Below are 13,088 nucleotides of genomic sequence, written 5' to 3' on the forward strand. Positions count from 1 at the left end.
CCCCCCTTCTTCCCCCGTGTGTGGGCCTTTTTTTTCAATCTGTCTTTGTCAGGTGTTGTCGTCGTCGTCGAATGCTCAGATGTCATGAACTGACTGTGTATTTTACCCAGGTCAAGTCAAAATTATATGGGAGCCTCGGTGGGTATTTTCAGTTCCAGTTTCAGATATTAATATCCAGTGCCCCGCGTCCGTTGTGGGTGTTGGTTTTGTGGAGGGGAGGGCGGGAGAGGAGCAGGGAGGAGTGACTCGGGTGCTAAGGTGCTAGGCCGCTGGGCTGCTGGGCTAAGTGGCTACCCTGCTACCCAAGATAAATAGGTTATTTACCTCATACTCGGTACGAAGCATGTAAATAGGTACAGTGGCACAGGTAACGGGGTCGGTTTTCAACTTGACTCGTAAGCGAAGCAAAGAGCCCAAACTCCTTTGTGGAATTGAGAATGCCGGTTCCGTACCACCGGTATTTTTCTGGTACGAGTGGCGAGGTACCTTCCTACACAGGTGTTCGCAATCGTAATCGCAATCGACCCCGGAAGGATGGAAAGGGGAGTTTTGATGTGTACATGTACATGTACAGGTCAAAGTACAAAGTACAAAGTGGGTTGCCGGCATGGCATTGGAGGCTCCGGGGGGTTTGGTTTTGATCTGCACCACAACTCAAGTTGGTGGTGGCTCCTCCAGGAGTTCACGGTCCCATCGTGTGGTGCGCACGATGGATGCAGAGGTCGAACCGACTGTGTGAGGGGATCCAATGGCCGTTCAACACGACAAGAGAGGTGCATGGACAAGTCACTTGCGCACCGAGGCGCAGGAGCACAGAACGCCAGGGCCGCAAGGGCTCCGGGGAACACGACGCGCTGCGTTGATGGGGGACAGGGAACGTCCAACTGTCCAATACAAACATCCGTGGACCGAGTACTGTGTACCGAACAAGTCCGGTGGCACATTTTTCGTTGGACTGCAGCTGCAGCTGCAGCACGACTCGGACTTGGATTCGCGCCATATGTACTTGGAAAGTGCCAGTTCTGGGCGTTTGGGGATGAGGAGGACGTCGTTCGGTTCGGTTCGTTTCCTTTGATAGTACATACAAGTATACCTCGGTTCGCCTTGCTACATACCTAGATACTAGGTATTAGGCACTTGGGACACGGTACCCATCAATCACCACAGAGGTCGTCACCCATCCCTTATCTGACTTTGGCGACAAACGTGTTTCTCGCTCGGTAACAACGGAGATGGCGCAAAAACCGCAGACTCTGGATGGAAAGTTGGCCATCGTGAGCGGGAGTTCCAAAGGCATCGGGGCAGCTATAGCCATCGAGCTGGCTTCGAGGTATGTAGGTAGGGGGTGTTGGAATTGACAGGGTCGAACCTTCAGTGTGGTCCATGCGTGTGCTCTATATCTCAGGACGAGCCCACAGCTGACAGACTGGATCCTTTGAATTAGAGGCGCTCTCGTGGTCACAAACTATCCGTTTGCTTTACTTGAACAAGAAGCCGATTCCACTTTGGAAAAGATTCGAGCCACCGGCGGGAACCATGTGAGCGAGTGCTTCGCTGTCGAAGCCGATCTATCAACGGTGGACGGTCCCAGACACCTCGTCGAACAGGCCGTCAAGCGCACCAATGGTCGCAAAGTCGACATCCTGGTCAACAACGCCGGCATCGCCTGGATGACATTCCTCAAGAACGTCACCCTCGAGGAATGGGACGGGCAGGTCAACTTGAACGGTCGCGGGACGCTGCTTCTGACCCAAGCTGTCTTGCCGCATCTGGCCAAACCGAGCAGGATTGTCAACCTGAGCTCTAGCGGAGCCCGACAACCATATCCAGGAGCGAGCGTCTATAACGGGACGAAAAGCATGATAGAGAGTTTTACTCGATGCTGGGCTGTGTAAGTACTTCACATTTGCTCACCCACCGAATGTTCCTTAACCCTTCTCTTCTCCCGCTGACGGATTCCCTACCAAATAAAAGGGAGCTGGGTCGGGAGTATGAGTGTACTGTCAACGCCATTTGTCCTGGAGCCACGAATACCGATGCATTCAACGGATTGATAGGCCCGACTCGAGACAGCCTTGAGCCAATGCTGGCCATGACCCCTGCGGCATCTCGACTTGGAGAGACCGAGGAGATCGCATATGCGGCCGCCTTCTTTTGCGAGGAAAGGGCCCGGTGGATGACTGGCGTCTGCTTGGGTGTGAACGGCGGGACGCATATGGCATGAGCGATGCCCTTCACCTACTCGTATGCATGTTGTCCTCGCAGCGCCGTCGAGAGAATGAAACCGAATGACATTAGCAGTAGAAGCCCAGTGGGAGATTCAGGTGCACTGTGAGGTAGTAGATCTGTACCAATCGTTGCCCACAGTATTCCTCACACCCTTGAATCTATGAGGCTTACCCCTGATGATCTTGCCAACTTGTAACCTTGTTGAATCAGGCCGACCAGACGAGAATAATGCGTGGATAGGGGCACCCAGAGGGGGGGATCGTCTTGCCGCTTACAGAAGGCTTCTCAAATATAGTTGGTGCAAGCATCATACTCTTCCCCGCGTCCAACATGCGAGTACCAAGGAGACTTGACTGCAACGGACGCGTCGCGCATGGAGGGAGGACGCGTGAATATGGCAACTAAAGCGGCGGCTAAAAGACGGGCACCCGTGACGGGCAGTCAACGGGCTTTGGGTCATGATTGTTACATAAGCATCATACAGCCAATCAGCACGTAGCCTCGTCAGTGCCACCCAGTGCCAGCACAGCCTCTGCGACCGACCGACCACCAACTCACCACCTGACTACAGACTGACTAACCTTGTATTTTCCTAAGCCGTCGAGGTTCGGTCGAAGGCTGAAGGATGAAATCAAATACTCCATAACAAACCCCCCGTCGCTCCGCAAAAAGGATTGAAACACTCCGCACATACACTGATGTCGCCAAGTCTCTTCCGCCCACCCCCGGACAAGCTAGCACCTACAGTACATCACCAAGTCGCATCCTTCCCATGAAACACAAGTATACCGATGACAAGAACCCCGCCGAGGCCATGTTCACGCAACCCTTTGGCATTTCATGGCGCAAGGCCCTCGTCTCTCTCCCCCGCCTCGTCCCGGACTTTGTCCTCAACTTCACCGCTTCCGAGGGTCCGCAGCCCATCGTCTTCGAGATCCCCTCGCGCGGCAAGCATCTGATCCCGGTCTACGTCTGGGTCCCGCCCCTGCGCAAGCACCGTCATCACCATCTCTTCCACTCTCAGAAGAACGCCGCTGGTGCGCACCTCAAGGACGCTCTTCGGCCCATCGGCATCGACGACGACGACGATGCGAAATTGCCGGTCCTGATCGATTTCCATGGCGGCAGCTTCATCCTCGGATCTTGCCAGGAGCAAGCTCCGTTCTGTGCCAGGATGTGCCGTGAGCTGAATTGCGTCGTCATCTCGGTGGACTATCGACTCGGTCCATATGCGCAATTCCCTGCAGCCAATCTCGACGCCGAAGATGTTGTGCTTGCAGTGATTGACCCAAGCAGCAGAGCGTTCAAGCCGCTGAGGGAAGGGATAGTAAGTCCCCCTTTGTCTCTGAAAGAATGCATTAGACTCGTATAAGTTCTCATATTGAGCTTCGTTCAACCGCGATAGAGACTAATGTCGTTGCATAGCTGTGGGAGATGCTGAAACAAGGACGAAAACCTATCGAACTAGACGAGCAGAAGATTGCCTTTTCAGGATTCAGCTCCGGAGGAAATATCGCGCTGAACCTGGCTCTCAGTGTCAAAGACGACCCGACGGCAGAGACAGACTGGGTGAGCCCACTGCCCTGGGACTGGCCGAATGACATTCCTGTTCTCTTGTTCTACCCGAGCCTGGACGCCCGGCTTTTACCACACGAGAGGCCAAGACCCGAAGGGCTTAATCCTCCTTCGGGATTTGTCGAACGATGGAAGATCGAGAAGGAATTGATGCCGACCTATCTACCCCCCGAGAAGAGGGGTCATCCACGAGCAAGTCCCGGGCTCGCGGACATCCGGGCGCGGGACGGCGAGAACTTCGGCCTCCACCCGAAAGCCAAGATGCTACTCGTGCTCCCCCAGTTCGACTCGCTGAACGAGCAGAGCATGACCTGGATCCAGAAGGTGCGCGACGAGGGCCGCGGCGACGACCTGATCGTCGAGGAAGTCAAGGGCGTCGTGCACGGGTGGACGCAGTTCCCGGACTCGTGGATCAGCGACCTGGAGCGGAAGCTGAAACTCGACGCCTTCCGCAGGGCAAGGGAGTTTCTCGAGGACCACTGGCATTTGGATAGCAGGCTTGCTGTTGAGACGGAGGTTATCGGCCATGACAAGGACGTGGTTAGACAGAGTAGCACGAGTATAGATACCACAGCTGCAGCCGGAGGGTCACAGAACTTGGGAGAAGCATGAAATGAATTAGTTAATGAATACAAACATAAACAACGACAAGAGGTATTGGACCGGGCCCGGGGTCGGGGTTTATTTGATATTCGTTTCTTCCGTGTACAAGTGGTATACTGCTACCGAGTATTGGAGTAGTTAATGCCAAAAAAACAGAGTCATTTCCACTCCCATGAAGGAAGGGAAGAAAGGAGGAAATGAGGCAGGCCATTGAGTGCATTTCTCCCTCCCATAGCCTCTTTCTTTCTTTTCTTCCATTGTTCCACGCATGATACCGTGGTCCGCCCTCACGAAGGGTGGCCGGGCAGCTGGGCAGACACTGTAGACAGGCATGCACATACAGATGGGTATACGGATGCGTGTTCTGTGTGTATAGCCTATACCTCACCAACCCGAGGTTCATGCATCTTCAGTCAACTCGGTGAAGGTGTGGAGGGTCAGGATCGGAGTAACCCATGCTTCGCCGAGGATAGCAGCAATCCATGCCGCTTATCGGGATTCCATTGGGTCATATTGTGAGTCTGTTCCTGCACGAATATATCGCTGAGAGTACTGGTCAAACCCTTCAAACCTTCGAGCTGCTTGAAGGTTAAGCAGGATTGTCGCATCTTGTCCGTCAGCCCTTGCTGGATATAGTGAGGGCGTTCCGCAGCGGGTGGGCCAGTCGAATGACAATCTATCGCCCGTGACTCTGTGGTCGTTTATCCGGTTCCGGTCATTGTCTCTCTGCGAATTCCTACTTGAACAGCATGCCAGAGCTATGCTGGACGGTTCGTCGTCCGAGAGTGAGATCCAGTCGAACCAGGTGCGAGGAGTTTAGTGGAAAATCTCCACCTGTCTTGCCACTCAGACTGAAAAAGCATATCAGCCGATTCGGGTTTCGAAAGAGCAAAATGCAGCTGGTAATCTTCCAACTCGTAGATTCCATTTCGTCAATTGTATCCGCCCCTCCCGTCCACACGAACCGCCATTGTGGAATATTATTAGGAGGACCCGAGTAATTGCGTGGGAAATGTAGAGCTCAATGAAAAGACAGGGGGAAGAGGAGTCGCTTTCAAGTTTTGTGGGCATGATTGGGGAAGCAAGTGCTGGGGCGGCTTCATCTATCACACACTCGAGGCGAGATATAAAAAAAAAATAGAATAAAAACGTAAAGAACCATTCATTACCATGTATCTGCCTCCGCTCATGCGCCTCATGACAAAGGCCGTACCTTTTCTTTTTGAGTAGGCGGTAGAGAAGAACGCGGGGTTCCGCAGCACGTTGTTAGTCTGCGTTTTCCTCAATGTTGAATTATTAGTTTGATGCGGGCGTGCGGACGCTGGGAACGACGGCTTTCTCCTGAGCAGGATGTTTGTCGGTCAAAGTGTGGAAAGATAGGTGAAAAAAGCAGTACATCACATCGGATGGATAGTCGGAATGAAGTTCAGGAAGTAGGTCAGCTGCTACGTATTGGGTAGTCGAGGCCCGCTAGGCTGACCTAGAATATCTTAGATAACAAGTCTTATTCAGCAGAAGCATTTCAACCGGAAAAATTGCTGCAAGATGCGGTTGGTCCGTCGCACTTGTCGTTGGCTTCCCTTGCTTGTCGGCTACTCAAGATTGAGATCAGACCCAGATGTAAAGTCCGTCAGGGTAGTAAATCCACATGCGCCGCTTCGCCCAGGCTGCGCGGCGGCTGGGGAATCAAGTCCGCAGACGCAGAAGCTGCGTATTCTGGGGGATGGAATCAGGAAGTTGCCCTAGGTCTTTTCTTTCTTACCGGCCATCCGCTCGCCAAACGGCATATCCCGTCGAATAGGCATGAATAAGCTTCCCACTCACTGAGTCGTCTAGGTCTGGTATAGCTTCCAGCAAACGGATATGGCTCCAAGTTGTTCGCTTCCATCACCAAACCTTGCAGGAAGTGAAAGGCAGTCAGGACAGTCTTGTTTCCAAGCCAAAGACGGTCCCTATTTTGCTTCCCGAAGCATAAAATAAATGCTCGCGTCTGCCGATCCGTAGTTCCACTTGGGATCAAGTGTCAGTTTGTCAATATCTCGGAAGCCGAATTTCTGATACAAGCCGTGGGCGGCAGGAGACGATTCAAGGTACGTAGGGAGGTGCAGTTCGTCGGCGATGTCAAGGCCCCATTGTATCAACTTTCCTCCTGCACCACGTCCCTGGTATTTTGGATCCGTCTGGAGGAGGTCAAGTACTGTTTGTGTCTCCTCAGTCAAGGCGTGCGAGGGCGGCATGTCCGTGCAGAGTCAACTCACAGCAATATGCCTTGCCACCCATCAGGTCGTTTCGTTTCCTGTGAATTCCGCCGAAGAACTCCTCGCAGGCTTCGACGTTGCATCCAGGACCAAACTGTCGACCCCGATTCGGCTCTCTCGGTTCCTTGATGATGTTCCACTTCGCAAACGCGGCAAGCTCGCCGGTCTCAGTGTCGAGCGCCTTCACCCATCGGACGGTTGGATCTTCATGGAGCTGCTTGATGAGCCCTTCCGCACGCTCATGCTTGGCCTGCGGTGGGAATGGTCCCGGGAACAGGATAGGCTGGAGAGGGTTCGAGGCATAGGCGAGACGCTCGATCTCTACGATGCGAGGAGCATCGGCCTCATCGGCGGGCTGAAGAACGAGAGGCATCTCGACAAGATAATGTTCTCAGGAAGAGGAGTCTAGAGGAGAACGTGAGTAAAAACGCTTTCATCGTTACGGTTGAGATGGAGTTATGTGTCGCATTAAAGCTTGCTGCCTAGTTTGTTTGGAGAGTTTTCCTGTGGATCTGCAGGGCCTCGTAGATATGAAGGCTGATGCTACCTTACCAAACTCGCCTACCTGGATATCACATACGTATTTTCCTTTTTACAACTGCTTTGACAGTGTTAGCTTCCATGTGAATGAGTCAGACAATCCCCCGCGGAGGTGCTGGAAGCCCCCGAGACCAAACAACCCATCGAGGCACACGAGTCGCCAAACTGCGCCAAGTTGCCCAAAGACTTTCTGCCCCACGATGCGGCAGGCCACTCCCCAGCTCAGCTCCCTGAGTCCTTACTAATGCATTTCTTGCCCTTCCCTTACTTGTCTCGAAGAGGAAGTCACACATGTCATCGCAAACCACGGAGCTAAGCCTGTTCCTGGACGACTGTTTCGCGCATGGAGCGACGACGGCATCCCGTTCAGCAAGAAGCTGGGCGATTCTGTGTGAAACAGTCCCTGAGAGTTCAGGAAATACGAAAAGCGAGTAGTTGCCTAAGAGATTCGTTGCCGATGGCGAGACCCTGTCCTCCTTGGTGCATGATGTCCGGAAGCACGAGCCAGAAGCTGGGCAGAGCAAGTCTCAGAATCTGAGTATAAAAAGGTGGGAGAAGCCCCGTGGTGAAATCATGACTATATGTGAGCAGATTCGCACCAAACATTCTCAAAGAAGAGCACACTCAGTATTATTCTAACCAGCACCCCGATAACCGACAGAAGAACAATGTCAGCAAGCAGATTACCCAGCACAATGCGTGCCCTTTTGCACAACCAGAAGAAGCAGACTCTAAGCCTCGCCTCAACTCCTCTCCCGACGCCATCCTCGACGCAGTACTTGATCAAGTCACACGCCGTGGCCCTGACAGCAGGCGAGCTCCTCTGGCCTCGTCCGGAAGAGCTCACCATTTCATCGCCCGGCGTAGAATTCGTTGCGGAGGTGGTTACTTCTCCATCATCTGGCTCCAAGTTCAAGCCGGGAGACGAGGTCTATGGACGGGTCACTTACCCGCAGGCCGGAGCTGCAAGGCAATACTCGGTCTCAGACGACAGCGAACTCGCCCTGCGTCCCAAGAATCTGTCCGTCGACGAGGCAGCCACCATGCCAGTCGGCGCCCTGACCGCTTGGCAAGCGTTGTTTGAACAGTTTAAACTCACTCCTCCAACCCTGAACTCTGCAAGGGCCCCGATTGGGCAGCAGCGTATCCTGATCACTAACGCTTCTGGCGGCGTCGGAATCTGGGCCGTCCAACTCGCCAAACTCATTGGTCTGTACGTGATCGGCACCACGGGCCCCAACAACATCGACTTCGTCCGCTCTTTGGGCGCAGATGAAGTCCTCGACTACCGGACCACGAACATCCGTTCTTGGGCCGAAGAAGATTCGGCTACACGCAAGGTGGATTTCGTCTTCGACTGCACCGGCCTGTCCTCGCTCGACCAGGCGTGGCATGCGGTCAAGCGAGGCGGGCAGCTCCTGACCATCGTCCCACCCGCGGACATGCAGTGGAAGTTTCTCCTGGATACTCCCGAAGGTGTGGACGAGAGCATTTCCGGGAAGTTCTTCGTCATGCATCCCTCTGGCGAGCAGCTGGGCAGGATCACCGAGTTGGCCGAACAAGGGCGAGTGCGGCCCGTGGTGGACAGTGTGTTCAAGCTGGACCAGTTTGAGAATGCATTTGAACGCTTGGGCAGTGGCAGGACTAGGGGGAAGGTCGTCTTGAGAATTGATGACGAGGACTAAGGAATCTCTTTTGTTCTTTGGTGAAATTGTTCGGGGATGGCGGACTGCAATTTGTAGTTACAACAAGAAATCGTGCTTGATAATGTCATATATATATTCTTGTAGTTATTGAAGACTCGCTGACTAAAACCTCCTGATGCCATGCCACTTTAAATCTTTTATATATATGTATACTGCTTCCACATGTATGACGTATGCAGACCCGTCTATTCGTAAAAGACCAGTGATCGCACTTCTATGCTCTGCCTTCCAGGCGCGCCCGCAGGTGTCTGCGGATCCACAAAGGCAGTATGCGGCGTGTAACCGGCTATGCCCTTCTTGCCACCATTGACTTCGCTGGCCGAGTCGAAACACTTGATGAGCATGACCTCCTCGGGCGTCATGTCCTTCATATAGAAGAACTTGTGTTTGTCGTTTGGCCGGACGGCAAAGGTTTCACCCTTCACCTCGTAACCGGCAGTGGATGAAGCGGAGTTTGGGTCGGGAAAAACCTCCTTGCCCCGGTCGTCATCGTCGTGGACACCATTGGATTGCCGTTTGGGGTAGAGCAGATCAACCTTGATTAAGTCGGAGGGCTCGGTTGTTCGGTAATCAACGACGCCGAGGGGAAAGTCGGATGCTGGGTGTGCTATCGGACGCCAGATGTTGATGATCTGATAGCGGCCTTTTAACAACTCCTCTGCCTCTTCTGCAGGTAAATGCCTGCGCACCCGGACGGCGGCTGCATTAGGCGTCTGGTCGACGTGTACTTGCTGAACAGGTTGGCGCGGGGAAGCTTTCTCTCTTTTTCTGATGGTATGATCAAAGAAGACCACTTTCTTCACCCCGGGCAGCTTCTCTCGTAGTAGGGCCTCTACTTCGGCATAATACCCTTCTCGAACCTTTGCGTCGTCTGTGAAAGCCTTCTCTTTCGCCGGGTAATTGTACACAGCGAAGCCCGAGGTGTCAACGGAAAACTTGGATTCCTGCCCGCGAATGTTTTCCACCGACCGCTCACGATCGGTCATTTTAAACGAGTAGCCAGGACCATCGACCTTGCTCCACGGCTTCACGAAAGGGACGTCGCTGTCGACATAGGATGAGGGATCGATGTATTTGAAAACGCCGGTCGTCATATTGACGGTGCGAGGAGCGCTGGAGCAGAAGAAACGAGGATTGGGAGAGGCAAGGCGTCGAGTGGAAGAAGCAGCAGCGTGCGACAGGTTCCTCGCAATTGAGGAAGATGCCCGGATAGTTTTGAGAGGAGAGACTGCTTGCATACGGAGAAGCGTCAGTCGCGAGTTGAGTTGTATCTGAGACAACGACTTGATCAGGTCAACTATGTTCTTGGAGTGGGGAGTATACCTCGGGAGAAGAGTAGTCCAGTATATTTATCTGACTCGATCGACCTTTGAAATTGTCAGCAGCAGAAGCACATCGAAGACAAGATGACGTTGAGAAATAGAGCGTCGATTAGGTATGAAAGATCGTCCCGCTCGTGCCTGTCAATCCATTCAGTATTGATATCCTAAGAGGTTTTACTACAGTTCCGATGACGCGAGGGGTGAGTGCATTGTTTCGCCTCATCTGATATTGTCTTGATTTCAAAGGCAGCGGAGAGAGATCGGAGAAAGCCTCGGGAAGAATTCCATATCGGGAAGTGACTAAGCGGGACGTCATATCTTGGCGCCTGGCCTGCGATTGGCTGCCTGATTCACCCCGCCATCTCCGCCAATATCGCGCGAAACGCGTCTTTCTTGAATTTCTCGCTCCCCCTTGTCGCGTCCTTGTCAGGGCAGATGTTGCTGTGGACCCCTTTTGTACTGAGGGACATTCCGGGCGCAGGCAGTTGAACGACAGATACAGTCACTGCTTCGTGATAAATCCCCTCCGGCCATGTCAACCTAGCTGTCAACCTTCATCCTCTCCTATCGCTGCCCCTTTTCTATCCCGCTACGAACAGGTCGAAAATGGCGGACAGGGAAATCTACTCAGCGACGTACAGCAATGTAGGAATATTTGTGCCTTTTCCCTTGACACATCAGGCAAGACTGACATGTGACTGCAGGTTCCCGTCTATGAACTCAAGGTCGGCGGCGACCATGTTATGCGCCGCAGGTCCGACAACTGGGTCAACGCTACACATATTCTGAAGATTGCTGGGTTTGACAAACCAGCGCGGACCAGGATCCTCGAACGTGAGGTGCAGAAGGGTGTCCACGAGAAAATTCAAGGCGGTTATGGAAAATATCAAGGCACATGGGTCCCTCTGACCGAAGGTCGGTCGCTAGCTGAGAAGCATGGTGTGCTTGACCGCACTGCCCAAATTTTCGACTTCGTCCCGGGTGATCGAAGCCCGCCTCCTGCTCCCAAGCATACCACCGCTGTCTCAAACCGTCCCAAGCAACCGAAACAGCCTGCCGTTCCACGCAAAGTTCCGTCGCAGCCAAGTAAGTATAGGCACACTCCGTCCGAAAATGCTCGCCAACTTTCCGTAGCCCAACATTACCCACCTGTGGACGGCTACGAAAGCGCCAGTGTACATTACAATGGGACGGAAAGTCGAGACCACTCTCCAGAGACTGCTTCATTCATGGCAGAAGACGACTTCCTTCCACTTTCACAAAATTCTACTGCTTCGAGAAAGCGAAAACGAGATTTTGAAGAAATCGCTCCTACTGCATCAGACCTCGAACATACCATGTATGGCGATGAACTATTGGATTACTTTGTTACGGCTGGTGATGACCCGGCTGCCTCCAATATCCTACCACCAGAACCCCCAACAAACTTCGATGTTGACAGGCCGATTGATAATCTGGGTAACAACGCTCTGCACTGGGCTTGCGCCATGGGTGATGTTGCGGTTGCACGAGACCTCCTCGCACGCGGTGCAAATCCTGCTGCCCAAAACAAGAGCTCACTTGAAACCCCTCTGATTAGAGCTGTCTTGTTCACCAACAATTACGACAAGAAGACTTTCCCGAAGATCGTGCAGGCTTTGGCCGGAACGATTGTGGAGCGGGACGCTTATGGGGCGACCGTTTTCCACCACATCGCCGAGTCAGCGCGCTCCAGGGGAAAATGGAGTTGTGCTCGGTACTATTGCGAAGTCCTGATAAACAAAATGCACGAAATGGGCTCAAACTACGTTCAAGCACTCCTTACCTCCATTGACCACAATCACGACACTGCAGCACTCTGCGCTATCCGCAACGGATGTGTCAAAGTCGCAACATTCCTCCTCAACCATTGCCCTGAAGCCGGAGACATACCAAATTTGAAGGGAGAGACTGCCAACGAGTATCTCAGAGCTCTTCGAGAGAAGAAGGAAAGCCTTCAGCAGCCGGGCTCATCGCCCCCACGTGCTGGAGAGTCTTTCGCGGCCAAACAATCGCGCCGTAAGCGACAAAAAGAAGCTCTGTCACGCGCTGCCTCTTTGGTGCTCGATAAGATCGTCCCTCTGATGGACGCGGGCAGCTACAAAATAGCCGACATGTACGATTTGCAGATCTCGGAGCGGGACACGGAAATTGCAGAAGCCAAACACGCACTGACCGAGCTCGAGAATCAGCGACATAAGATTCGACAAGAGACCTTTTCACTGATGGCCAAGGTTGAGGATGTATCCAAGATTCCCTCATTGAGACAGGAATATGACGAATGTTTACGCGAGGTGGAGTCTCTCCTTGAACAAAAAGAGCATGCGGCCCTGCAGAATGAAGTGTTTCAGCAAGACCAGCAGACGAGTCCCGAGGCGTTCCGTTTCCCCAATACATCAGCACTGTCCCCTGATGAAATACGTGCGGTGGTGCCATGGGCAGTTGAGCTCAACAATCAACAAAATCTTCGCCGACAGTGGGTCAAAGATATTGCCAAACTGATGAGTGAGGCGGGTGCAGGCGAGAAGGTTGGCAAACACAGAAAACTCGTAGCGATTGCTACTGGGCTTAAGGAGGATGAGCTGGACGACATGTCGGTCGAGCTGTTGGAAAGTTTGCAGGGAAACCAGGCTGGCAATCCCCCGCAAACACCCCCTCATGCTCCGGCTGAGGTTCAAGCTTGAGTCGAGAGTTTCCAAAGAGTGATGAACGAGTCTTTTCCTGAATGAATCACAATGAGAATGATATGCTATCCACACAGTATTCAGTGTTTCCGTCCTTGTTCCTCTGGTTGAAGTCACGTTGCCCGCTATTCCGCTTTGTCATTGAGTACAACC

The 13,088-nt window shown here is 53.0% G+C and overlaps 6 protein-coding genes across 6 annotated transcripts; 4 read left to right on the top strand and 2 right to left on the bottom strand.

Moving 5' to 3' along the window:
- Positions 1–1,232: 1,232 nt before the first annotated feature.
- On the top strand, positions 1,233–2,224 carry AYO20_10881 (hypothetical protein; the record flags this gene model as incomplete). Its single annotated transcript, XM_022649137.1, has 3 exons — positions 1,233–1,330; positions 1,445–1,891; positions 1,975–2,224. The coding sequence occupies 3 exons, from the start codon at positions 1,233–1,235 to the stop codon at positions 2,222–2,224; spliced, it is 795 nt and encodes a 264-aa protein (XP_022494860.1).
- Positions 2,225–3,001: 777 nt separating this feature from the next.
- On the top strand, positions 3,002–4,416 carry AYO20_10882 (hypothetical protein; the record flags this gene model as incomplete). The annotated part of the gene is made up of 2 exons (XM_022649138.1): positions 3,002–3,556; positions 3,655–4,416. 2 exons carry the CDS (start codon positions 3,002–3,004, stop codon positions 4,414–4,416), a joined length of 1,317 nt encoding a protein of 438 aa, XP_022494861.1.
- A 1,943-nt stretch (positions 4,417–6,359) lies between these two features.
- On the bottom strand, positions 6,360–7,038 carry AYO20_10883 (hypothetical protein; the record flags this gene model as incomplete). Its single annotated transcript, XM_022649139.1, has 2 exons — positions 6,360–6,604; positions 6,666–7,038. The coding sequence occupies 2 exons, from the start codon at positions 7,036–7,038 to the stop codon at positions 6,360–6,362; spliced, it is 618 nt and encodes a 205-aa protein (XP_022494862.1).
- Positions 7,039–7,900: 862 nt separating this feature from the next.
- AYO20_10884 (hypothetical protein) lies at positions 7,901–8,890 on the top strand (the record flags this gene model as incomplete). The annotated part of the gene is made up of 1 exon (XM_022649140.1): positions 7,901–8,890. One exon carries the CDS (start codon positions 7,901–7,903, stop codon positions 8,888–8,890), a length of 990 nt encoding a protein of 329 aa, XP_022494863.1.
- Positions 8,891–9,096: 206 nt separating this feature from the next.
- On the bottom strand, positions 9,097–10,005 carry AYO20_10885 (hypothetical protein; the record flags this gene model as incomplete). The annotated part of the gene is made up of 1 exon (XM_022649141.1): positions 9,097–10,005. One exon carries the CDS (start codon positions 10,003–10,005, stop codon positions 9,097–9,099), a length of 909 nt encoding a protein of 302 aa, XP_022494864.1.
- An 834-nt stretch (positions 10,006–10,839) lies between these two features.
- AYO20_10886 (hypothetical protein) lies at positions 10,840–12,935 on the top strand (the record flags this gene model as incomplete). Its single annotated transcript, XM_022649142.1, has 3 exons — positions 10,840–10,878; positions 10,938–11,319; positions 11,368–12,935. 3 exons carry the CDS (start codon positions 10,840–10,842, stop codon positions 12,933–12,935), a joined length of 1,989 nt encoding a protein of 662 aa, XP_022494865.1.
- Between the last annotated feature and the right edge of the window lie 153 nt (positions 12,936–13,088).

This window comes from Fonsecaea nubica (assembly GCF_001646965.1).
Source record: "Fonsecaea nubica strain CBS 269.64 chromosome Unknown Scaff125, whole genome shotgun sequence".
Classification (NCBI taxonomy): domain Eukaryota; kingdom Fungi; phylum Ascomycota; class Eurotiomycetes; order Chaetothyriales; family Herpotrichiellaceae; genus Fonsecaea; species Fonsecaea nubica.